Below are 27,762 nucleotides of genomic sequence, written 5' to 3'. Positions count from 1 at the left end.
GTAATGAAAAAAAGGAAGCCTCATAAGTAAAGTTAGTCATTGCAGCCTTGCAAGCCTGAGGAAACATGTAAACAGTATTATTTTATATGTACAGAAATTTAATAATATTGTTTATCTTCCAGTCCAATCAGCGCAGTCACATATATTCTTTCTCAAAGCCAAAGGCTTTAGATAAATAAAGTTAAAACAAAACAACAAAATCAACAAGAAACACGAATAGTATTCTTTTCTACTTTATCCAATGACTTTTTTATTAATTATGACTTTATACTGAACGCAATAAACAACTGACCACCATCTACAATCCTAAGAATGAAGATAAAGTTGCGAAGTCAAAAATGTACAAATCTCATGATAAATGTATTTACTATATAGTTACCATAGGGTTTGTCTGGAAAAGAAATTACATTTCTTTATAATTTTGTTTAAACTTTTTATAAAATATGATATAATACACTGTACAACATTATTCTGAACTATGAAAGGAGTTTTCTGTAATTTAACCAATCACAGTCAAGTGTTCATTTTTACTAAACTAAGTATTTTATTTTATTTTCTGTTTCTTGCCTAAGTTGGCCCATTGATTCAATGAGGTTAGTTTCAGAGGTTTCATTAATTATGGTATAGATTTCTGGCGTTTTGTTGAGTAAAGCCATTTATAAATGACAATTAGTACTTTTTCTCATCTCATTAGCATTTTAAGACATTACTGGTTACAGCTTCTTGACAAAGTTAATAAGTGAGTTCCACAATTAAACAAGGCCCGCAGACATTATTGCTTGACTGGTCAAAACCAAAACCCACATTGCCAGTTAAGATAAGGTCTATTGAGAACTTACTACAGTGCAAAATTTAACAGTGCAGTGCAAATCTATGGTTTAACATTAAACCCATTATTTCATTACATTATATTTATCATTTTCAAAACTACACCAGATCTTACTGCGTTACCACCTAAATACAGTATACATTGCTTGCATTGATTCGTCGCTTAACAATCTCTCTAATACATTATTAAATAAACTGCATTTATAACAATAAACAAAGCTGCTTAATTTGACTAAGACTTACTGATTAAGATTTACTTGAAAAATATATCTTTTTTTTATCTCTCCTTCTTTTACTTCTTTTAACTGATACAATTGGTTATTGCATTTAACCATATCAGTGCAAAAGAATGCCTCTACAAATCACTAAGGTGAAAGACTGTTTAATTAAAGCGATTCTGACAGGTAAAACCAAGTGCAAACTATAAAGCCTAGTAGGTATTCACCCCCCCCCCCCAAAAAAAAAAAAAATGTGAATTGAACTGCTGCCAAGAACTTCACATTCCAATTATTGTTGTTAAATTGTTTGATAGTTATGTTGTCCCAAAAAGTAGACCAGGTAAGTTATTTTTTTTTTATTTTCTCTCTTGTATTAGCATGATGTGATTTATCACTTTAAAAAAGGCACATTCAACACAGCAACTAGTCAATTTTGAACCAATCTAGTTTTTCAGAATAACATCCTAGCTCCTTTCCAAAAGATGCAGTTTTCAAAACAATCTTTAAAACCGAGAGAAAAACAATCCCAACATAATCGGCAACATTTGTTTTTTTTCTGTTATCTTGTCAATATTTTCAAAAAATAATCCCTAGCTTGGGTGGTTTTGATAAATACCGTTTCCATTTCACATGATGTACGTTTAATACTATATCAATATCCAAAAGCCTGCCACATCAATCCAGCAAAACGACAAGGTTTAAACTTACTTTAGGTATAGGCACATAGAGATCTAAAAATTATTACTTTACAATAACTTTCTTTATCTTATATGCTCTGCATTACAAAAGAACAATATATATTAATTTGGTAAATTAATAAATATGGATTTATATAACACACAAAGTTCATGTTTGATTTATCATAAACCAAAATATTCATAATACATTATAGGAAAGTACATCCAATCTCAAGCTTTGCATTGAGGTTTTCTATTGGTCACAAGACAATATAGAGCTTTGAAACAGATAATTTGATTGGTCATTTTCAAATTCTTATAATTGTACCCTGGTTTACCTTCTGTACTAGAGAATAATAGTCATCTGAGATTTTTACCAAAATGTTTGGTCAGTTGTTAAAAAGAAAGTTGTACTAGTAATATTTAATGGTTTGAATAAAATATTTACGATCAAGTAATAAACCACAGGGAAACTGACCGACTCTTTCTTCGTTTAACCCCAAATCAAAGAAAGAGTCAGTCAGAGTTGAAATGCCTACAATTAACACTGTTGCATCAGCTAAATTTAGACAATAGGAACCTACAACTTGATGTGTCACAGCCAAAACAAAAACCTAAAATATTTTTTTCGAATGCCAAGCACAAAGAATGAATCTTGCTAATTGTTTGTGTGGAAATCTAAGGAGGGATAAAGTCCAACAATAACTCATTTGTATCTTTCAATAATTATTACTAATCGATTTGTTCACTTGTCTTGTTTTTCTCATCGTCCCAAATGGAAGTTTATTCCTTGCTGTAATGAAAACAGCTATCCAAACAATATTCTGGGTTATCTTCTTGAGGCCATATGTCACACAGGGCAATTGTTACATGCAACTTTGAGGCAACCGACTGCACTGTATGCATAAGAGACATTTGTCTAACTGTAACACACCATCCCATAGGAGAATGATGAGAAAACTGACATAGAAATGATATTTCATATTTAGGATTGCCAGGAACTTATTGCCTGTAATTTGCCTCGTCTGACACAACATTTATATTCGTGAAACAAATGTTTGTGATGCAGAAAGTATGCTTGCATTGCACATACTTTTCGATTTACCAGCATAGCTACACTTCCTTTAAGGATAATATTTAAGTCAATAAGACTTATCTCCAAACAATAGCTCTCTATATTTTATCAGGGCATCCCCTTTATCGGTTGGCTGGTATACCTGGACGAAAAACCGCAAACAACACCCCCGCGGTAACAGCTGATCGAGTGCGGACTTTGAAATGAAAGAATCTCCCAACCCTGCCGCAATGTCAAAATGATTTTGTGGTTTCTGCACATTTTAAGTTCACAATTCGCAATACCTTAAATTTTGTAGTTTTGAAAGAGCGCAACATACAACAAGGATACATACAAACACCCTTCAGAGAACAAACTTAATCAGAACCACTTTACTGGTATGAAGTGAGTGGTGTTGTGCTTGAGCAATTGACTCCTGGTTCAGCACATTCAAAACCTCATATCATATATTATATTTTCCCAGTTTAAATTCAAACGGATACTGCTCATTGAACAACACTAGATGCAACTAAAGCTATTATTCATAAGACAAATCAAAGACATTGTGTCAAACAACAGACCTTTATCATGGTGCGGCCATCTTGATTTTTCTCCAATTCAAATAAATGTAAACAAATTGAGCATGGAAGTAAAGATAGTCTGGTTCCTTTCTGTGTACAATGAATATTATTATGCATTAGGTATTGAATACAAGGAACATGACCAAGATGGCCGCAGCATGACAATGGTCTAGATAGGTCTTAATTAAAACACCTTCCCACAGTCATGCCCCTATCATCAAAAGACAGCCAACAAGTTTTAGTTCCATCATGGCCAAATGTTGGTCACCCAGAAAAACTAACAGACTTTGGAACTTTTATGATATCGAATTCAAAAGACCTGACCAAGCACTTCCCAATGTCAAAGTTTCTAAAATAGTTTTGTCTGGACGTGCTCTTGCACAATGATCAACAAACTCTTGTGACAATAAAATGACCACAAAAATGTTATCAAATCGGCAAAGGGCTTTTCCGTAACCTTGTGACAGCTATACACACATTATACCATTAAGTGACAATTTTGCATATATTAAAAAAAGCAGATTTGAGAAAATGTTTCTGCAAATATGATGATTGTATATTCTATGTTTTAAACCAACAATGAAACACAATGTGCTTTAATAAAAGTTGAGAAAGTGTAACCCTTTAAGGTGCATCAACAAACAGTACCCAGACCCTTTAGTAATGAATGTTGCTTAAGTGGGGTTGTATAGTGTAAGCAAATGATTCTTGGATATTGGACAGGCACAAACCCTTTTATGGACAGTGGACTCAATTTATTTATTTAGAACCACCCACAATTGTTTCTTGAAAATTGTTATTGACAATTAACTCATGTTAATCTTCCATCCACCTTTGGATTTGACATTGCTATTAAACATATTTTTTTATTTATTATTGTCCTTAATTCAACCTCAAATTAAAAGGTGGGGCCTTTCAAGTTTTCTTTAAAATCGTCTGCTCAGAACTATTTAAGGTCATTTGATAATTTGTATGGGTTTCATAAAATTGCTTTTGCATATGATGGAGCTCTTGGTTAATGGAGTTTATTGATCAAGAGTGGTCTTCAGAGTATGTGTTTGGCAAAAACAAGCATTCATTTTTATAAGTAAAACATTGATTTGTTGATTTCCCCCCCCCCCATTTCTAGCATCTTTTATTTGATGACCATTTCATCTTTACGAATATTGTGCAAATACTAAAGTTGTATCACTGAGACGGCAAAATAATCCAAACTATCTTTAAAACTTATCCTATGCAATGACAGGTTGAGCAGCTACTGCTACGGTAAGCATGGAGAGAAAATAAGAAAAGAAGAAAAAAAGAGATCATTAATTTCTTGTCTGCTATCTTTGGTAATTCAAATCAATATTTTCAAAGCCATGCCACCAAAAACTTTTGCCAGAAATAAATCAACATGCAGGAGGGGTTTTGAGCTGTGGAGGGACCATATGGAACAAACAAAAAGAAAACTCTTCAACTCTTTGTGTGGATTGCACAATCATCATGAAAGTGATAAATGTTCTAATCTTGTTTTTGAGTTAAATGAATCAAACCAGCCAGTCAGGTTTGTCTTCTGAATTGAATGCAAATCAAACATCTGGAAACTCAGTTTTAGATAAGTGCTCCAATTTACATTTAAAAACACAGCTTTGAATTGTACTTGAGTGTCCAACATTGCAACAACAGGTTTAATCATTCTTCCATTTGTTTGTTTCGACAAAAACAGCTCATGAAGACAAGATTTCCCCGATGGAAATCACCCATCAAATAAAAAGTCACGCAATGAATGCCAACGCTCTCAAACAATTTTTTGAAAATGATGCCATTACAACTAGGAAGCTAAACAATCACTAATTGCAATTAATGGTAAAATAATATGTTTAGACCAACACACATATTCTTTACAACATATGATCATGCAGAAAATTGCATGCTTAAAATAAAACGTAAACTTCAGCCCTTTAAAATAAAACAACTTACTTGATGCAGAAACAACTTTAAAATCATAAAACAATCAGTTCAAACATGAAATCAAATATAAGCACATTGTGGCAAAAGGGTCAAATAAAAGCACGCGAAAAACATGGTTTCTAAAACAGTTTCCTTGGCATGAAACTAAATGTAAAATGTCAAAAGGTTACCTGTTTTAAAGTTTCAAATACCGTTAGCGTTTTAAACGTAAACTTTTGGTATTTCAAACAAATCCCTTTGGTGTTTTAAACCATTCAATCGTTTTAATCATGTATAAATAGAGGTGTTACAAATACCACTGCAATTAAATTTAACTGCTGGTTCTTCTGGTCTTACTAATGTGCCATTTTTGAAGAACAGTTTGAAATTATGTTGTGCCGAATAAAACCGGAACTTGTTTTAGAAATAAAACACATTAAAGCACAAGGTTTACATAAGGAAAGAAGGTAGAGGGATTCACAAAAAAAAAATAATAATTGGGTTGATTTAACAACACACATGCAATAAATGAAATTTTTAGCACCACCACAGAATGGAATCATTGAAATAATAGTAACATTTAAATCAAGACACCATGCTAGGATATTTACAAAATAACAACTGGTTCCAATACAAAAATACTGCACATGTACAATGAGAGAGGTAACGGCCATTTCAGAGAACCACTGAAAGAAGGACAAGTTAAATCCAATGCTATACTGTTGTAACACGGAGATCAACAATTGTTTCATGCTCACCAGGCATTGTCTTGAGTGGAATGGTCAATAAACTAGAAGCGGCCGCGACAGCGGGTTGGTGACCCTCCTCCGGCAGTTTCTCTTTCTCATCTTCATGTTCCCTGGGAACTTGGTGAGGCATACACCTCCCCATAAAAGTTAAAACGACGGGGAGGATGACCAGTCCGTGCATCGCCCCAAACACCATCACAAGAAATAGTGTCTTGAAAAAAATCCGGAAGATATAAATGGGGGCTGTCGATAGCGCAGAGATAGCGATGATTGATGATAGCGCACCCTGAAGGATCGCCATCCCTAAGGCGTGAAGGGCGTACTTTGCGCGATCATCAGAGTTTTCTTTTGGGGCGACGACAAATGCGTATGTGATGTGCGCAGAGAAGTCAACGCTGAAACCTATGCAGAGGATTATGTTTACCATTGAGATTGGATCAATGTTGACTCCCCAGAGGGCCATGTAGCCCAAAACCGCGACATCGATTGAGATAACGCAGAGCGAGACCCAAACGGCGCAGACTGGATGCGGTATCATGATAACAGCTACCAGGAACATGCACGCCAATGCGATCCCTAGGGTTTGCAGAAGGCTAGGGATGATACCCACGTAGCTCTCATAGAGAACAAACGCTGGATGGTAGACGATCACATCAAAGGGAGAAGCCTCAACAGTCTCCCTTAAGCTCAACATGGTCTCCGTCTCATCCGTCAGTGTATGTAGATTCTTCGTCTGTAACATTACCCGTGACTGTTTAATGCTGCGGTTTACCCCGGCGGTGTCATCCTCACTGATCACAATATCCAACTGATACATCAAATAGCGTGGATCCTTCAGAAAATGCTCCGTTAAGACATACATGAATCCATCCTTCCCTGGTTTGACGTTCTCGTCAGGTCTGTACAACAGAAAGGCCTGCCAGTACTTGCAGAAGTCTCTTAACCAAGACTGCGTCAGCTCCTCCCCGAATGCATGGTCGTTCAGTTCCAATTCGTGGGTCATGTTCTCAATCTTCTCCTGCACCTCCTGGTCCCAGTACTTCACCTCATCCTTGAAGACCACGCTGATTGCCGGCCCAACATCACGGAAATGCACATCTTCCAAATCGTAGAATTCAAAGGCAGGAGAGTTGTCCATGGCCAGGTTTTTCAAGGCAAGCCCTTGCTTGATTTGTGAGCAGCCATAGAGAGCACCGCTGAGATAAAGAATGTAGAGTATAAGAACAATTGTCTTGACCCAACGCTTTGTGATGAAAGGAGCGTAGTACAGACGAAAGAACTTCATGATGCGATGTTCCAGGTCGATTACAGAGCCCTTATGTTTGGTTCTTGAGATTCCACCAGAGCAGAAGATCATGTAGAACTTGTTGGGCGATTCCTCTCGAGGTAAAACCTGATAGTCAGAACAAAAGAAATCATTTTATTTTGATATAAACGTCATAATTAAACTACGCAGGTAAATGAACAATTCTGGTTTTAGTGAGTTTATCAATATGAAACCTGTTCAGAACTCCATATTTCAATCTGATATAGATTTAAGTAAAATGCTTCAGAAAAGACACATAACAACTGAAGTAAGTTTTCAGATATTAACTTCTTTCAGGGAATTAACCACCCAGGCTAAAGTGCAATTCTGGTTTTAGTGCGTTTATCAATCATAAACCTATTCAGAACTCCAAACTTCAACCCGATAAAGATTAAGTAAAATGCTACTCTGAAGAAAATCTTAGAAAGTAATTTTTTGCGCCCTAAATGCCAATTTTTCAGAATCAAATTTCTGGATGTTACCTTCTTGCATGTGTAGCAGTGGAGATTGTTGGCTTCTCGCTGGCCAACCAAAGCCATTGAGGCTCCGAAGAACGTCATCTGGTAGAAATAGACAAAGAACATCGCGATGCCAGCGTAGATGCAGAAGGTTCTGACCCCCGGCAGAGGGGAGCTAGCTCCGATGATGAATGCCAAGACCGTTGTGACGTTTGTGATTGTGATAGAGACAGCAGCCTCCGAGAAGGTACGTCCCATACGCTCCTCTACAGAGAGAAAGAGACTGAGCTGTCGCCATGCTGCTATCATGATAAACATATTGTCAACCCCAACACCTAGACAAAACAAACAGGTAGAAAAAGATACATTTTAATGTGTCTACATGTATACACAACCAACAAGTTGGGAAGCCGTGGGCTCTAGAAATATATCCTAGGTAAGTGGTGAAGACCATGGGACTTAAGCTCAGGTGTTTCTGATCAGCAGAGTGTGTTTGACTCACCGTTGTGGCACTTATGTCTTTGAGCAAGATACTTTACCATAATTGTGTTGTTCTTCAGATGGGACATTAATCTGTAGGTACTGTGTCTATTTGCTTTTGGTTTCATTGTATTCAGTTGAACCATTCCTACTGTCGTATCTTTCTTGACAAATTGTTCCTATAAATATTAAAGGTCATCGAAAGAGTGCAACACCCTGGGGATTAAATACTTCAGCAATCATTTCATTCACTGTCTTAGCATTGAGCATGAATGTTTGAGCGAGCAAAAACTCCTTTCTCTGAGCAAAGATTAAATACCACAATATTACTTACCAAGAATTAAGAATGGCATGAGGGACACCATCTCGTTGTAGGGCATCCCAACAAGGCTAAGGAACCCGATGGCAGAGACGATGCTAAAGGCCGCGTTGACTACACCGATCAGACCTAGCCATGGCTTACTCTGCACCCAGTCCCTCATGATACACGAACAGACGGCAAAAATAATCAACATACAGAATGTGGAGATGAAACGTGGTATGACCCGAAATGATGCCTCGTTAACCTCCGTCGATAGGGTCTCCGAGTGGCTGGCAGCAATCTTCAACAGGGAAGTCTCATTCTGGAAGTCTTGCATCACCTGAATGAATTCCTCCTCCCAAGCAAATGCAAGATGATCCTCCTCGATTGGGAGTCCAAGGGCGTAGAACAGACGAATGGCAAAGACGCTTTCTACTACATTCGAATCTTTCAGTTTAACGCCTCCGAAGTTTGGACCGATCATGAGTGGAATGCTTTGACCAAACATAAGTGGCAGGTCGGCTTGTGGGTACGTAACCGTGATGTTTGAGAATTCACTGACTCGACCGCGGTAAAAGAGAAGTAGCTGATTATCGACACACTCTCCCATCCATTTCTGGCAAATCTGATTGTAGCTGGTTTCCGTGTCGTTAAAATCGACAGTGAATGTCCGCACTCTTTCATCAAGTCTCATCAGCTCTTCTATAATGTCCTGGCGGAGAGCGGAGCCGCCGTCCATTGCTGTTACAATTATCCGACCTCTTCGATTGAACATTATGAGCTCTCGGTTCGGTAGAAAGTTCCCGCCCTCTGTCCCGAGAAGGAAATGTTCTTGCGTGAACTCACCGTCTTGTCGCGCTTTGCAATCTTCCGGCGTAAAGAGATACTCCACATCTCCGTTGATTTCAATTTGGCTGATTCCGATGCAGAGTAGAATCATAATGATACAGGGACTGATCAAAAACAAGAGAGGGTGCCTTGCGATCAGCTTCCCATACTTGTAGAATGCTCTACTGATAACGTGATTCACACAACTATACTGAGCCATTTTGTAGGTTTTCCGTAAACATTCACCTCAAGAAATCTATGGACTTAGACGTGTCGTGGATTGCCTAATGCAAAGCAATGCAACACCTCTACAATAATTATGTTAGCTTGAAGTTAATATCATGATCAATAAAACACCAGGTTGATTCAGGAAGGAAATCCTGACTTGAAATGCGATAGGTGGAAAGTCAACCAACGACCTTGGGGGACTTTGTTCTCGGAGTTTATTTTGCCAGCTGTAGGTGGTGGTTTAACCTTCAATTGAAAGTTGCTGCCAAGTTTTTTTTCCAGTAGCATTAAACAAAAGTATGATCTTCTTGATTAAAGTGTCTTTCCTTGAAAATGCTAGCTCCAATCTGTAGAGACCAAACAAAGATTGAGAAAGAAAGAACAAAATTATTAGCATTGTAAAACAAGCAACGAACGATGTATTATTGAAATGATGACCAAGCATTTCATCAAACATTAAAGGGTAACTTTTGAAATAAAAAATGAATCAATGCTATTATCTAAAAAACAAAAACAAAAAACAAACAAGCAATCATAAATAAGAGCAAAAAGGAAACCTGAAGAGAGTAACATTTCAGAGGCTTAACAAACTGTCAACTTGACTCATCATGCCCCACTCCCGCCCTAGGGTAGCATAAAGTCTTCTAGATAGATGAAGGACCTTTGAGTTAAGGTCAATCTCAAGGCAGCTGCTGAATGATTTATGTGTCAGTAAAACCATAATCCTTCCTCAATGGTAAAACCAAAAGTTAAATACAGAGACAGACTGATCATAATCCCATCTAAACTACACGTATGGTTTGATTGTTTCACTGCACTACTACAGGGGCAAATTTCATAGAGTTGCTGCTTAGCACAAAAAGTGGCTAAGCATAACAACATTATGCTTACCAGAAAAAGGCAAGCCTGATACTTCACGGAATGCCCCCTGGGGTGGATTTCACAAAGAGTTAGGACTAGTCTTGTCTTGAGTTAGGGAGAGTTACTTGTCCTAACTTAGGACTAACTGTACGCTTTTATCTCTTAGGACTAGTCCTAACTCTTTGTGAAATCGACCCCTGGTCATTGCACACTATTTCCTACCATATCCATATTATTTGTTTAACAATGCTTTAGGCAGCCCAAAACACTCAGTCCAGAGGCATCATGCCCCTTTAACCATCCCCCCCCCCCCCGCAAACTTTCAGCATTTAGCAGTGAGAAGTCAATCCATTTAACTGCTCCCAAATTTCAACATCAGAGGTGTGCTATTACACACATCCTGCCATTATCAAATTGAAAAAAGAAAAAACAAATGTTTGTCCTTTGCTCCAACTGACACAAAACAATCTACCAGTCATACATGAATTTCAAACAAAGAGCTAGAAATGATTCATCATCCGAAACAAAAGAACAAATCAAAAAGGGATACACATCGTTGGTTTTTTAAAATGAATAAAAATCGTCCAAAAATTTGCAATAAAAGAGATCATAACAATGATGAGACAAAGGCATCAATATGCGGGTAATCTAAAAAATATTTAACAGAAAAGTTCACAAAGGGCAATTTTAATACCCGATGGCTATCTGAACTTGTGCCAAACAATCGTGTTAAAATGCTGGCACTATTAAAATAACCTGTAAACAATCAATTCAAACACTACTTCAACTTTGAAAGTTCGTCGAAACTGAAAATGTGGCAAACAATGAAAAAAGGAATCGGGCAGTTTCAGAACCAAGGCTTCAACTCACCAGGCTATGTGATTAAAGGGAAGGTATAGTCTTCCTTTGTAAATTACTTTAAAAAAAAAATATTGACTATGAAAACTTCCTTGGTAAAGAGCCTTGGGGAGCTGTTGATATCATAAGACATTGTTAGAAACAACCCCATTTGAATGTAGTTTTAGAGAGAAAACCCAGGCCTGATATTTCTCACTGAGGCAATAAAGGCGATTCTATCCATGCCCCTGGTCATTGCCTTGGTGCCCTTCAAATGCTTTAGTAGCAATTTACAACTTCATCAAAGCTATGATCAAAGGGTGCACTTTACCAAGGTGCCCTTTCAAAAACGAGGCAGGCTGAAACATCCTATGAATGAAGTAGTTTTAGAGAACGAGGTGTTTTTTTCAGAGTAAAAGAAGCATAGGCAGGTCAAAACGGTCGAATGACTTTCTAACTCGTGCAGAAAAAGTGATTACTAAGGAGTATCAATATATTGTGTCTGGACTGAACAATAAGCAACGTTCATGAAGTACCTGACTGAATAGAATTGTAAAGGTTTAGTCAATCACAAATGCCGCCTGCAGCTTTTCCCCGTCTCAATTTTAAATGGATCTTTACAAATAACTTTATAGAACGTTATGGGGGACACATAACAAAAAAACTTTTCCTCTATTATGTATTGTAGCTAAAGGAAACAAGAAAAAAAATATATTATGAGCCGAAACCATTAATGCATCTCTAAGTTTGACTTTTGGGTGTCGAGTTGCAGTCAACAAACTTTCCTTTGTTCTGATAGTGGTGACCTAAAAAGAAACTACAGTTCGTGATGGTTTTTTCCCTCCACGTTTTTAACAACCATTCCACATCCTGTTTTACAAGCCTTGCGAAAACAACAAACAAGAGCTGTTAATTATTTCAAGTATGCCTAATTGGTATTTACTCAGAAAATGAATGGCCATAAATCCTTATTTAGTAGCACTGCAGCTGTTGTTAATGAATAAACATTTTGAGAAACGATTCCCGGATTTTGAAATAAATCAATCACGACCCTATCTAGAGAGGGCATTCTCACTCACGAAATACATTATACAGTATTGACTTTGGGATGTACCAAGACAACACAAATCAGCAAGATACGATTCGTTTGGTGAGAAACATTTTCTTTTTTCACAATTTTTTTTTGAACTTAGAATAAAAAAAAGCTTTGGCACTGAAAGAGTTAATCAACTAACCTGAGAATCCATGTGCTACTTGACTTTTTTTATCAATCCAACGCAGAAATCAAATGCTTTTGTCCCAATCGATATCGTAACTTGCTACACATACAACTTTCAAGCAAAATCAACAATCGATGCTTACGTAGGCAGTTCAACTACAGAATGAACATCCTTAGGTCTACACGCACTTTTAGTTAACCTCTGTGGCTACTTCCCTTTCATTTTCCATTGCCGAGGCCAGGCCAACAAACTTTTCGAGTCAACCATGGATGACACAATTATAAATGACTGATTTCCAGGATGTGGTATGGAGTGAAACAATTTTTTTAATTTTATTATCCTGGAACTTTTTATGAACAAATAATAGTGAGTTCTGTTCCTATTTATCTGGAAACAAGCAGGTCAAGATTTACCATATTTTCTTGAATTGTTGGCAACAAATTTTACACCCAAAATAGTGTATGGTTTGTTTGTTTGGAATTTATTAAAAAAATTATTTATTTGCTAATTAATTTACTTATATATTTGCCTACATCAGGCATGACATTTGGTCTTGGAAATAACTTGATAAATTGTTTGGGGCTAGTTAACAAAAATAAAATCAAAAAATTTAAATGCTCAGCCTCGTGATAGACGGTCACAAAAATAAAGCCAAGCATTTAAAACCGTCTTCGCTCTGTTATTTTGTTTTTAGTATGTGGCGCCATATAAGTCACGAAACATACTTTCTCATAAAAGCCTTTGTTCATTTGTATTTCCTCATCAATTCATCAATTCATCTTAAATCACTAACAAGAATGAAACATGCGCTTTGCCTTAATACTCCCTGGGCAAACCAATAAACTTTCTCACGAAAGCCTCAAATGTTCATTCGTATTTCCTCATCAACTCATCAATTCATCTTCATCACCGACCAGAATAAATCATGCGCTTTGAACTCCCACCAGGGCAACAAACTTTCTTATGAATGCCTTGAACGTTTAGATCTCCCACCAACTATTCCTCATCACCGCATTGACAGTAAAACTTGCGCTTGCGCCGAGCAACCGTTGCACCAAAAGGACCAAAGCGCACACTGCGAACAAATAATACACATACCTGTATCGCATCCCACCATCCCACTTTTTATTAAAGACATCTGGAGATCAGCCAATTAGGGAAGACTTCTCATGAATAATGTATGATCTAACTGTCAACAAACCCTCTCACAACTACTACTCTCGCCTACAGCCTTCCATCCAACTGGCTCCTATAAAAAACACAAGTCACTCTGTGATCACACCAGCTCATCCTGACTTGAGTTGTATCCAGACTGTGATGAAGAGGTAATTTATTCGAGCAGCCCTTTACATTATGCATCATTTCCCCAGCCAGTCAACAAACTTTCACATCCTGACCCACAGAGCATCAGCCAATTACAGACCACAGGTTAAAAGACCTCATGAATATACATTACTTTCACACCAGTCAATAAACTTTCCCATCTTGACCTACTCAGAGATGCATTACTTTCTTTCCAACATGCTCCAACCAACAGAGCGAACAAGCAATTATGAATATGCATCAGTTTCCCAGTAGATCACTCCAGCCAATGCAGGCCACCCATTCAGAGAACATTATGAATATGCATCAGTTTCCCTAGAGACCGCTAGCCAATGCAGGCCACCCATTCGCTGACCCATGAATATGCATCAGTTTCCCCACAGTCAACAAACTTTCCCATCTGGATCCATGCAGAGAAAGTCAGCAGACAATCTCATGAATATGCATGACTTTCCCTCTGGTCAACAAACTTTCACAGTGACATTCACACACAGAGCATGATCACCACACAATGGAAATCTCTCAAGGCCCTACTCTCCATAACTCCGCCCCCTTTACATCATGGTTCGACAAACTTTCACTATGCTATTGCAAAGGCCATGGTAGTTTCCAGATCTGCAGTAGGTATGACCATGGAGGTAGGATGACTTGACTCTAAGAGGAAATAAAGTCCCATGAATCAGCCAGACTACAGAGCGCCCCCCCCCCCCTTCAATTTTTTATTCACACTAAGGGAGGGGGCCTGGGTCAACAAACTTTCACTGATATTTTGGTATAGTGGCGCAGGAGGAATTACAATACACTACAATGATGCAATACAAAAAGCATTTATATATAGCGCTCTTACAAAGATGTAACCGAGAAGCAAAAATAAGGGAAACAAAATATGGATCAGGAGTCAACAGTGAATATAGTAACTTAAGGCTTAAGAATTGACTACAGGAATATCTGATGTGTAATTTGATTCTACTCTTTCAAATAAATGACTATAGTGTTTCCTTCAGGTTTTCCCTTGGACTTGTTTCAGGATCCATTCTTAGACCAGTAAAGGTCATGAATAAACAAGTATGCTCATGAATATGCAAACTGCAAGTGATGGGTTCAACAAACTTTTCACCCTGCACATTGACGTAGCCACGTAGTAAGCAATGTGACTGTGTGCCGTGCGCAATTTATTATTAGTAGTGACGGAACAAAGAACATGCATTAATGTGTAGATGGTACTCTAGCAAAACACTTTACAATTGGAAATAATTTATCCGCCGTAATAAAATTACTCTTGGCTGATAAACTGCACAATTAAATCTTGCAAGGTATTCTTGACCAAATTCAGCAATTGTTGACCAATCAAGAATATTAGACAAAATACAGCTACTGTAAATAATGATCGAGTTTTATCAGAATAATTCCATACCTTTCTATTATAATTGTTTTAATGCAAGCCACTCCAAACGAGGCTGAGTGGGTGGGAGTTTAATTAGATATTTAGGTAATAAATCAAACTCAACAGAAGAAAACATTGGACTTATGAATGTGGCAGCATCTGGCACAATATTTAACAATGACTTGTATTATTTATGTAGGCATGAATTGACTTTCAATAAAAATAAGTCTCTGTCAAATACAATGGAAAACCTAGGACCTTGTGACCTTTCAATTATATGCAACTGATCACAATGTGTTCCCAGTTCAACAAAATCAATATCCAGTATTTTTTGTTTCACCACAATTCTTTCTACTACAAAATATGTGACAATGTTATAATGACAATTGATTTGCTATTGTTTTATTTGGGATTAAACAATAGAACAGACGCAAAGATAATACGCAATCCAAAACCCAACACAATGGATTTTTTTCCTCTGTGCGTCAGTGTGATGTCTGAATATAAAACAGCTCCCATGAATTATTCATGACCTAGAGGCCAACAAACTTTTGTCTCTGCTCTCTAACAACGGCTTAATAATTCAACGTATTGATGAGATTAAAACAAAGCGTTTTATAATCTGATTAGTTGATAACGCGCCGCCGAGTTGGTGTTAAGGGGGGGTACATTGTGCCAAATATGGAGCACTGAAGAACCCACACAGTTGGGTTTCAGTGGGAAGGTTGTTTTTACAGTACAAAATAAATAATTTAAAAAATAAAAACAGTCACAGTTTTTTCCCCAATTTTTTATATTCAAGGCAGTTGGTTGATATTAACTGAGTCCTCTTACTTCTTCTCCGATTAATTTTTAAAAAGACCAAAAGTTGGATTTGACAAAACGACCTCAGGATTAACACAGGCCTGCACTTTAACAACTGAGCTGTATGAAATGCTTTTAATATTATTAATGAATAGGTACTTATTCCAATCATATACCAGTAGATTATTTTTTGCACAGTCAGCCTTGAAAGTCCGCAAGTAATGATAATTTACTCAATTATTAATTGCCTTTTCAGAACCCAAAGAGCATCTCATGTTATTTTTTTTACATGTATACAGCGAGGTTATTTGCAAGTAATAAAATTTATTCCCTTTTATATTTATTTGCTGTATAAACCAGCATAAAAATATCAGCGATACTGCAGGCCTGGAATTTCATCGTTAAAAGAGGGAAAGTCTGTTTTAATTTTGCTAAGGGTACTTCAATTATAAGATCTTAAAGTCTATGGAAACTCTTGAAGGGGCACAAAGGCCAAGACAAGGGCATCAGAGGCCATCCTCGGTAGCCTTCATAAACTCAAGACCTGATACTGTACCAAAAACATTAAGACGCTATTTTAAAAACTAACCTAAAAGTAACGCAGCTTGCGTAAAAAAGGAACATTACATCAAAACAGGATACAATGTTTCCCACATGCAGTCAATCTAACTTCAAATCTAGGAAATAGCATGATTTATTCATGAATTATTCATTCTTCAGCAGGATGTAACTCGTGATACATCTTGGGGCCAACAAACTTTCGTCGGGACGCTGCACGAATATACACACACAGTTCTGGGATTAACTGCTTGGCCACGTTCAACACTATGTACATAGCAATAAGCAAACACATGGTTGGAATTATTTATATTGGCTAAGTTCCATACTATTACACCAAACTCAATTTTTAATTCATACACATCTCCAGTTGCTGTTTAAGTAAACCTGATATTTCAGAGGTAAAGGAAATGTTTTATTCTTTCATTTTGGTTTTTGGAACCATTTGATTGTTTGAATCCTATATAAATGAAGATAATATACGATCAAACTAACATTTGAAAACTTTATTTCAAAAGGTGGTAGCAATTGCCGAAAGTCTAGGGCCCAATTTGATAGAGCTGTTAAAGCAGACAATACTGCTTAAACACATTCAGCTTAGCGAAAGTAATCAAGGAACCAGTTACAAACTGTGCACACAACATGACATTTAAGCTGGTAACACTTTTCCAGTAAGTGACTTTGTTTGATCCTTTTGTGGACCAAATTTGTCGTGCTTTTAAAAGCATGTCTATGCAATTGGACCCAGAGCGGTTATGTCGATACGCAGGAAGAATAATCTTTAGGAATACACAATAAAAATAAAATTGCAGTAAAACCACAACATACTCTTATTGGCGGCAATATTTCGGTTGTTTTTCTCCACAAACCCGCCATCAACAACAATACCATTGTTAAAAGGTTGCCATTTTGTAACAATACCGTGATCAACGATGCGGGAAAAATAGGAAAGCTACTCACATTTAGCAGACAAATTCACCGTCGAGAACTCAAAAAAAAACCAAGAAGTGTAGTCCTGTAGCACTCAGATCAGACTCCTCGAAATGTTGTGAAAGTGTTACACTCGGCCTTAAATAAATTGAAAAACAAGACGAAATATCACTAAAACTGACCCCGCTCCAAATATTTGCATCTTCCGATACGACTGCCTTGATACCTCTAGATGCCTTGTGAATGAAAATACACGGCGCAGCTTTTGTTGTGAGTCTTGTACTGGTACATGCTGGCTTTGTGTCTACTATTAATTCCAGGCCAACGCAGAAACAGAAACAGCATCCAAGGAAAAGAGAGGAGGTTCAACAAACTTTGTCTGCTGGCTTCAACCCGTTCGTTCAGCCGTAGCGTGCATCGTTGCTATTGGATAATGCAATTTTCATGGGTAGTTCCTATGAAATATGTATAAATGGGAGCGTGCTTGTGTGTGTTACACATCCTATTGTGTGGAAATTGCTTGGTTTCCTAATGAAAGGTGTGGCTTTAATGTAGCCCTAGATATTTTCCCCCACAAAGCATACAGACCAAGGTTTCAGCCACGATTTGGTATTTTAAGGGTGTCCAAATTTGCTGAAAACATTTAAGACTGTTTGATAAAATAGGGTATCTAAATTTAAAACAGGGTATCTGAATTTAAAACGGAGTGTTCAAATTTAAAATAGGGTGTTCAAATTGAAAACAGGGTATTCAATTTTTTAATAAGGTGTCCAAAAGACACCAGACACCCTCTGACTAGTATTATGGTACAGACTGCATTATACAGAAACAATGTACAACGGGAAAACAAAATAATACTTTTTAAGAGGTCCCTTGAGGTCTTGAGAAAAATTCACTCCAATGTGAGCACAGATATAAAACATTAGCTTTTAAAAAGATCTTTTATGAAGTGAGTTAAAAAATCCTAACTGAACACCGAATGCTGCTAAACCAAAGATGATTCAAAATACTAGTGGTCTGCATGACATTAGTATAACGAGATACTATAAGAGCGCAATCCACATTATTTTTACATGGCCATTATTATAAACAATTTATAATTTTATGATATTGACAGGCCATTTTGCAAAATTTTTGCTGGCAGCAGTAAAATCCACCCAGCAGAATGTTTAATGGCAGCAATTACAATAAATGGCCGCTAGCCGTTGCATTTAAAGACAGTTGTTTCAGTAGATGAAAATTTTAAGCTATTATAAATACAGGAAAGAATAAACGATAATTTTTATTAGTCCCAAAGCGTACTGAATATTAAGTTCATACAGGATTCGTGCACTTAATTTTATTTTTAAGATATCTCCTTACATCAAAAGGCCAAGGGGCCACCTAGGGTGAGACTGATTTGGACTGTCCACCAAATCAAGAATCACAATGGACACATTGCCATCTACTCCTGCCCCCCCCCCCCCCCCTTTACAGTCTGTAAGGATGTAGGCAAGGGTATCATCCACTAGGAGCCACCTACTCATGGGGCTGAAACAGGGTTACCCCCTTCATAGTCTGTAAGGATGTAGGCAAGGGTATCATCCACTAGGAGCCACCTACTCATGGGGCTGACACAGGGTTATCCCCTTCATAGTCTGTAAGGATGTAGGCAAGGGTATCATCCACTAGGAGCCTGGCTGGTAGAGCGGAATGCAATACCTTCCCCACCTTTTATGAGGCAGTTATGTTTAATTGCCTTGTTGAAGGGGCACAAGTGTCATGACTGGAATTCGAACCCACACTCTGCTGCTAGTAACACCAAAGCCTGGACTTAAGACCACTTAGCCCTGACAGGCTAGCTGAATGCAAGGAGAGAACCTTGGAACAATATCAGTTTAGTTTAAAACATATCCTGTTTAAAATAAAAACAATAGTCCACCTTTAGTTATAACAATTCTAGCTTCAAGTTTTACAATCAAGAAATTGTGATTCAGTAACTAGACGACCATACTTGTTCAAGTCATTGTGAATTCAGAGGTTAGCTTGGTTGGATTCGAACCCACAACCTTGTGATTGCAAGTCTTGTATAGTCTGACCATTCTACCTCAATGGTCCGACCACTGGACCAGGGTTAATGCAGTTTATTCAAGTGGTCTATTACAGGTAGCATGGTTCACCGTCCTCTCTCTGTGGTTCACCCTTCAATTACCTTATCAGCATGTGTACACAGGATCAAGATTTCAAAAAGTATTAAGTCATAAAACCTGTTGTGAATATAACGGTACCAAGAAATGTTAGAACAACAGATTAAGTGGTTTTGAAGAATTGATTAAATATCAAAGAGATTTATGTCCATGGCGTCACTACAACCCTCACTTGATTAAATCAATTGTTTGTTATAAGGGTCTTTGAATTCTACTTCCTCAATTTTTACTGTATCTCTGAGACGGAAATGTTATTTTTGTTGTGAATTTAAATTACAGTGTTTTTAACTTTGTAAAAAGTGAAACTATGGATCCTCAAAGGTGACTCAAGAGCTCTAGCTGTTTGGGATATTTCTAATAATATTGATATAACGAACAAAGGGCAGGCATACCACAATGTTAGATCATGACTGTATTATTTGTTATGGGGGTCTTTGAATTCTACTTCCTCAATTTTAAATGTATCTCTAAGACGGAAATGTTATTTTTGTTTTGAATTTCAATTTCAGTGTTTTTTACTTTGTGAAAAGTGAAACTAGTATTGGTTCTTCAAAAGGTAACTCAATGAGCTCTAGCTGTTTGGGATATTTCAAATAATATTGATATTACGAACAAAGGGTAGGCCTACCACAATGTAAGATCATGACTATAATGTTTAACAATACTGAACTTGATTAAATCAATTGTTTGTTATGAGGGTCTATGAATTCTGCTTTCACTGTATCTCTGAGAAGGAAATGTAATTTTTGTTGTGAATCTCAATTTCAGTGTTGTGTGAAAAGTGGAACTATGGATCTTAAAAGCTCTGTTTGTAATATTTCTCATAATACTGATATTACGAACAAAGGGTATAGGCCTACCACAATATTAGATCATGACGGTATTGTTTAACAATACTGAACTTTGGATGATCCATCCATACGCGGGGTATTTGTTATCAGTTCAAATGCAAATTAGAAAATGATGATTAACTGCAAAGTTAAAAAAAGATCGTCTTGCGTAATAGGGAATGCAGAATTATTTGAATTTAAGGTCAAAATGAGACAAAATCACACACGTCACGTCAAGCCTAAAATGAAAACCTGCTGATCTAGCAAGCTATTAAAGTACAGGAGGTCATTTAAAGGTCACAAACTCAGGCAATCACAAGTCACAATCAGGCTAGAAGCTCAATTATTAGAAAGCAATATGGTCCTAGTTCCGGCATGGGTCCTAGTTCCGGCATGGGTCCTACGAGTATTAAAAGAACTGACAGCATAAATCCAATAACTCACAGAACTTACACTGGCTAGACAACTTGCACCCTCTGGAGTGCCACACCAAATATAAAGATTCAGGCAACATTTTATTTTTTGCTGAAATTTGAGGAACAATCAGTGGTTTTTGAGCAGTAGAAAAAAAACAAACAAACAAGACGGCTGAACTAGTGGGGATTGAATACTGACAGGTGTTCTTGACCTTTAAACAGCATTATGGCCAGATGCGCCATTGTAACAAGTGCATTAAAATTATAGGCGGAGAAAAAAAGTTAGTTCAGTCCTCACGTCAAAACTTGGTCTCCCACTCAACCTTTTCTAGGGCCAAATTAATCAAGCTTGTAAGCAAAAAATTTGCTTCGCACATAATAGTACGCCTACTGCTTGGCAGGTACAGTTTACCAGCCAAAATTACATGAAGTTTACATTGTTTTGGCTGGTGCCCCACTCAATTTTTGCTTTGCAAAGAAGTTTGTCAAGTATTATTTTCTGTTTGACACTGACAGCTTTAGAGGAAATTTGACCCTGGTCTCAACTTCAGACATGTCGCTGTTGAGTGTGTGACATCATTAGGCATTAAAAAACCTAGGCACTCCAAATCAGTCTAGAAAACAAGGACATCAAAAAAGTGTTTGTGGTTTACAAGAGACAATAATCCATCAAAAAACGAAGAAAACCGCATTTGCCACAAAGTTTGCAGTGCCATTGTCAGCAAAACCAATTTGATAAGATTGGACAATGGACCCTAGATAAAGCTTATGTTGTATCAGAGATTCCTTCAAATATTGACTGACTTCAAGTGCCCGACTCAAACTGCTGTCAAACTCAAAAGATTCTGTAATAATTGGGTTGTGTTTCAAGTTTCACTTAAAGGAGATGTTTGCCGTCTTTGGTAAAACAAGGTTTGGAATTACACAATAAATCAAACCTCTATGGATGAGATTAAATGGTCAGATAGTAGGAGGGTTGACTGTGTACTGTGTGGATGCATTTGCCTCGTGATATCATATACATGTATAGCATCGGACATATCATTCAAAACCTTAGTGGATGAGATTGAATGGTCAGATAGTAGGAGGGTTCACTGTGTACTGTGTGGATGCATTTGCCTCGTGATATCATATACATGTATAACATCGGACATATCATTCAAAACCTTAGTGGATGAGATTGAATGGTCAGAAAGTAGGAGGGTTGACTGTGTAATGTGTGGATGCATTCACTAGTTTAGTGCTGGGCGAATAGTGAACTTTTGGTATTCGGTTACCGCTGGCCAACTATCTGAAATTAACCGGATATTCGCATAGTTTTTTTCGCAGCTAGAGGGTGCTATTAAAAAAAAATAATAATAAACAAATATTTTTGTTTTGCCGCTAGAGGGCGCTGTTTGTTTGTGAGTGAGATCTTATGGGCAGATTGATATTAGTATTTATAGACAATGTCACTCGGTTCATTCATAAAAATAACCGGATCTAGTTTAAAGATGGCGATTTGCTTTTACTTTTGATCGGGATTGACTCTACGTGAAGGAAAACTTTCGTAATCTTGGAACAAATTACGTCAGAAATGTCATTGTTTTAACGCTTCACAGAGGTGAGCATAGTTAAATACTTAATTTACGCTGTTTTATGCTGTCTTAATAGAAGTTTCATAAGGATTCAGACAAAACATTCCTATCAGTTGTTGCCCGACGTCCGCGGATATTCGGATATTAAAGAATATCCGTTTACTTGGTTGTAATTACAGGACTATCCAGTTTATAAAAAAGGTATTCGTGCCCATTGTGGATATCTGGTTAAGAAAAAAAAGGCATTCGCGGTTACGGATAGGAAAACCTATTCGCCATTAACTGGATATTCAAATTATTCGCCCAGGCTTAGCATTCACCTCATGATATCATATTGCTGGCTGGCATACACTGGACCACATGCCTTAGGCCAGTGGTTTTAGCATTTGGCCAGTAAACTCATGACCAGACAAGTCCGCTGGCCATACATTTGTGTTCAAATGTTGACTTTCAGTCTGATAATATGACTCTAGGATTGTTGAAAAATTGTGCTTTTCAAATTCAAAATTGCAAATTTTTTCTCACATTCTGGTCCTGCACAGACAACTCTGGAGGTCCAATAAATATTTTGAGCAACATGTCCCCCTTAAATTCGAGCCATGCATACCATACATGGCTTGTAAAAATTTGACCGCTATTTTGTTTGTTCATTTTAAATGGCAAGTAGTGTCCATGACATTAGTTTAAACAAATTCCTCCCACCGTTTCATCAAATGCATGTGGCATTCACTTTAAAAGATGACAGCAAATCCAGATGTAAATGGAACCATGGAGGTAGAACTGTGAACTTGATTATACAACATTCTGTGTTAGTGTCAACATGTGCACTGTTGATGGGTAGGCATCTCAAATGATAACTGTTTACAATTCATTGAAAACGAATGTTGTAGTTGGCCGAGGAAAAAAACAAAAAATGGAAAACAAAAGGTCTCCTTTAATCGGACAAGATTTTGTTTTACGAGCCCCATAAAATTGCATGGCTCTGCTAACTCCTATAATACCAAGAAATTCCGAGCTTAGTCCCATGGAATTGTGAACTCAATTTACAGGGCGTCTTGAAGCCCTGCAGTAAGCCATTCAATTGCCCTCCCCCCCCCCCCAAAAAAATGATCCATTGAGAAGTTGCATAATAGCTCCATAAATTTGAACAATTGTTTATCAATGCTGTTTTGCTGTATCCTTTCTTTATGACTTATGCAACTTTCTAAGTATTCAGTGGCACTCACTGTTTGAACAGTTGTACACCCCACTCACTATTGATTATTGGATATTCTGTCTGCAGAACAGACTTCTCTAATCCGCGTAGGCAGAAATCTCTTTTGTTGGGTGCTTTTTGGAGTATACATTATGATGCTATAAGAAGATGTAGTCTGAATGGTCTGGACAATAATGACTTTTTTTGGAGTATGCAAGAATCTTTGACAAGGATGATGGCATTGCATTGTATTGCAATAGGCTTATAAATCTTCATGCTCCATTATGCTACCATTCACCAAATAAATGAATATTTAATGTTTTGACCCTAGCAGAGTCTTAATGACAACACAACACACAGGTATAACGGCCTATAAAAGGGGACAGGTATCAAGTGGAAATGAATGGATAGAGAGAGTCACAGAGCACACAGCAAAAAGCAAGGAGTACAATTAAACAAGGAGACAAAAGGGGGAGAGATTTTGGTTAGAGAACGAGTCAGGCTAAAAGGGGGGGTGGTTACCTGTTGGGAAAAGTATTTAAAAAATGTTTTATGGGAATTGACTATTGCCCAACAGATTACACAAGCGTTCCCAGTTTTGTAAAATAAATGTCAAACTGAGGTAACATTTAAGGGGGGCACAACAGGGGTCCACCATTTTTCTTAAGGGGCGTTTCTGGTATGGTAGCCATTTTCTTAAACAAGCTCCTTTTCAGCATCTTTAATTATGATTTATCTTGTTAGCATGAGAACAAATACATTGTCTGAATATGGAAACATTGTTGTGAAAAATATCAAAAGTATCATATTAAAGTGCATAAAATGTGACATTAAATTTCAAATGCCAAAAGTCCATAATTTCAATGGGGGGGGCATGGCTACTGTACATTAACAATAGGTCATCAATCACTCACAATTGCAATAGAATTACAAGACCATTACATATAGATCAAACTATGGCCATCCTTGAACCATTAACTTTATTTGTGTAAGTAATTGACCTCAAAACAAACTGCAGGGACTACTTTTAGTGGTTTTAATGTCAACTTTTTAACAGACCCCCCCCCCCCCCCTCAAAGCTGGAGGTCATGACATGGTGCTGGCCCTGTTGGCTCCCATTTTAAACTGGATGTGATTTTGGCTCTTTTTATTTGATGAAAGTGGATAAGTATTGTCAAAATTTAACATTATAATACAATTGGTGCAATTTGAAGTATCAAATAAACTCCTCTATTTCTCACCTCTTTTGCGAATAACTTATCTTTAAAGAATAGAAAATAAGTGATACAAACTAAGTGTTACTGTGTGTTACTTATTTTTTTATTGATTTTTGTATAGCTGTTTTCCAAGAGAAATACACTCTCAGGAGAATAGCGAATAACTAATGTCCACAAAGTCTTTCTTTACTTAATTTGGCGATTTGAAAGCTTTGAAAGTTCAAACAGATTCTTTGAAATAAAACATATCAGATACAAAGCTCTACTACTAGTACTACTACTTAACGTATGCACTTGGGTTTTACTGCTAGCTAGACAGGTACAGCCAACTAACTGAGTCACTTGGTTTTCCTATTGTTATAAAATAATCTAGTAGTACTAGGTATCTTTTATCAGTTTATACCTAAATGAGATATTCCTTTTTTGTGAGAATGAGTGAAAGAGTGTTGGCGGGGTACAGAAAGTTTTCTGGGAAACCAATTCATTGCACTCTCTTTACAAAACGTGTACCCACCCGTACCGCCACCAACACCAATAAAAAACCAACCAACAGAAACTAACAATATTAGTCAAAGTTTGGCAGTGGAATTATCTTCTGAGCACGGTCAGAGATCTATCTCCATTGATCAGAGGTCCATCACTTTAGACCATTAATCTGGTAATACTGTACGTGTTTTCCAGCTAAATCGGTGAGTAGGGTGCAAAAAAAGGTTGCGTGTTCATTACACACCATGATTACACACACACGAACACACGGACAAAAACCCCCACTTTCCTTTGTGTCTTGCTTTACTCAGATAGCAAGAAATACTTTGGTAAGCACCATTTTACACGATAGAATATTGCACCTAAATGATAATTACAAAATGTAGTTTTTGAAACAATAAAATACATTTTTTGTTCAGTACTTACCACTTTTAAGAGCATTTCTCCCCACTTCTAATGATGGTGTGTAACTGGTTTTACCGCGAACTCCTGACGGACAACGAAAGTTTGTTGACCTTCTTAACAGCTGGCCGGCTGACTTGCCGGTCGGACAACGCCGAACATTACGTGTCGACGCTTGCCATTGGTGAAAGTCTTCTACGTCAGAACGAGCCAAATATAACAAGGCTCGTGATTTGTCACTTTCCGTAAGCCAAAACTGCACAGCAGTGGGGGTTGACAAACTTTCAGCCACGTGCAACACAATGAGATAAACATCCGGATAGAGTTATTTTAGACTTGTCACAGTCTACCCCCAAGAGAGATTGTATTCAACGACTCACACACAAGCAGCGGGGTATACCTTTGTTTTATGGATCACATTACACTTCTTCTAGTTTTTAGATATTGCTTAATAATGACCCAGCACGTCCTAAATTATGCCATCTGAACTTTTTGGATCAGATAACATCTAGGTATGCACACACAAAAAGTCATTGTCAAAAAACAAAACTTCCAAAACAATGCAATAGAAAACAGCTATGTTTGTTATGCAAGGCATTGTTGGAAACAACATAAGTGAGAATCATAAGTTACCAAAAGTAAAGATAGCATATATTGATTAATGGACTAGGGTATCAAAATGGGGTTAAACTTGTGGTGGAAAACATTACACGTTGCGATCTATATATAGAGCTGGAATTTGAGTGCAATACATTTCTGCAGCTCATTTTACAAAACACACTTTAAACAACAATATTGTTGTAAAATGTATATGGAATATTCGGATGCACAAGAATAGAGTGGGTGTTTACCCCCCCCCCCCCCTCCCCCATCCCCCCATTCTATTCAGATGATCACAGCTTCTTCAATGGCTTCTTCCACGTACAGTCGTTGATGATCCCTTCTCAGTGACGGACACTTAGTCGGACGAGGTGACGTCATCATCATGCAATCATCCCTTTTAGTTATAAAGCTGATGCAATTGATGAGGATGCAAACTAGGCATAATGGATACTTGGTAGAGCGCGGGAGATTTTATTGCCGTGCTTTGGAAAATCGTTAGTGGCTGGAACAGAAAACACTTTGCCTCGGCGTGGGTGTTACAAAAATGCTAGTTCCCCCTGGAATCTGTTGTGTTTTTTGTATCGGTCTTTTGTTCTGCGTCATCCTTTCTCTATGGTCACAACAACAAGGTTCAAGGTATGTTGAGCCACGGATGTTTGTGCCATGTATTATTTCCTCTAGAGTTGAGAGATATAGAGGGAATTATTAAGCTGTTTTACATTTTAGCCGTTCTAGGATAAAATAAAGAATAACATAATAATTATTGGCAACACATACCTTTGTTTTTTGAGGGAAGTTCGATTGTTTTAATTATACGAATGTAAATATAAAACTGTGTAACAAATTAAATATTTTGCTTTTCAAAAGGTGGTCGCGTCTTTGAGATAATATCGCCGAAAATCTGAAGGGAATATTTAGACAATTGTTTTGTTAGCAAAAATTGAACCAATATTCTGCAATCTGAGAACATACATCTGAGGAGCAATACTGACAGTAACGCTTTTCATCTGGTTCATGTGGCATAAATATCTGACATCTTTTTATGCAATCACATTACTTCAAAATGCTTGATACTATCGATTAGCTGCTGACCTGCTGTCGAATTCTAAAAAATCACAAGTTTTGTTTGCCATTCATTTTCAGAGGGAAGAAAACCTTTGTTACCTGAACAAGGAATTATTATTACCAAATGTATACCTTCCTCCAACCCTTGCAATGAGTTCCATCCTTCTTTTATTAAATTGCCAAAAAGTGAAGGATTCAGATGGACGATCAAATTAATATCAAATTGTG

The 27,762-nt window shown here is 37.3% G+C and overlaps 1 protein-coding gene across 4 annotated transcripts; it reads right to left on the bottom strand.

Annotated features, from left to right (window-relative positions):
* Nucleotides 1–237: 237 nt before the first annotated feature.
* LOC139952156 (patched domain-containing protein 3-like) lies at nt 238–26,004 on the bottom strand. Of its 4 annotated transcripts, XM_071951145.1 has the most exons (6): nt 25,891–26,004; nt 17,588–17,695; nt 8,618–9,987; nt 7,828–8,138; nt 6,049–7,432; nt 238–4,619 (listed from the first exon to the last, which is right to left on the bottom strand). In XM_071951145.1, exons 3-6 carry the CDS (start codon nt 9,630–9,632, stop codon nt 4,591–4,593), a joined length of 2,739 nt encoding a protein of 912 aa, XP_071807246.1. In that variant the 5' UTR covers nt 9,633–9,987; nt 17,588–17,695; nt 25,891–26,004; the 3' UTR covers nt 238–4,590. The 4 variants fall into 4 exon arrangements, with proteins under 4 accessions (XP_071807246.1, XP_071807243.1, XP_071807245.1 ...); XM_071951142.1 differs by having other exon boundaries at nt 238–7,432; XM_071951144.1 differs by lacking the exons at nt 17,588–17,695; nt 25,891–26,004 and adding an exon at nt 13,657–13,791 and having other exon boundaries at nt 238–7,432.
* Between the last annotated feature and the right edge of the window lie 1,758 nt (nt 26,005–27,762).

Source organism: Asterias amurensis, chromosome 20, assembly GCF_032118995.1.
Source record: "Asterias amurensis chromosome 20, ASM3211899v1".
Classification (NCBI taxonomy): Eukaryota; Metazoa; Echinodermata; class Asteroidea; order Forcipulatida; family Asteriidae; genus Asterias; species Asterias amurensis.
Note: the sequence above shows the minus strand (reverse complement) of the source record. Positions and strands in the feature narration are given on the sequence as shown.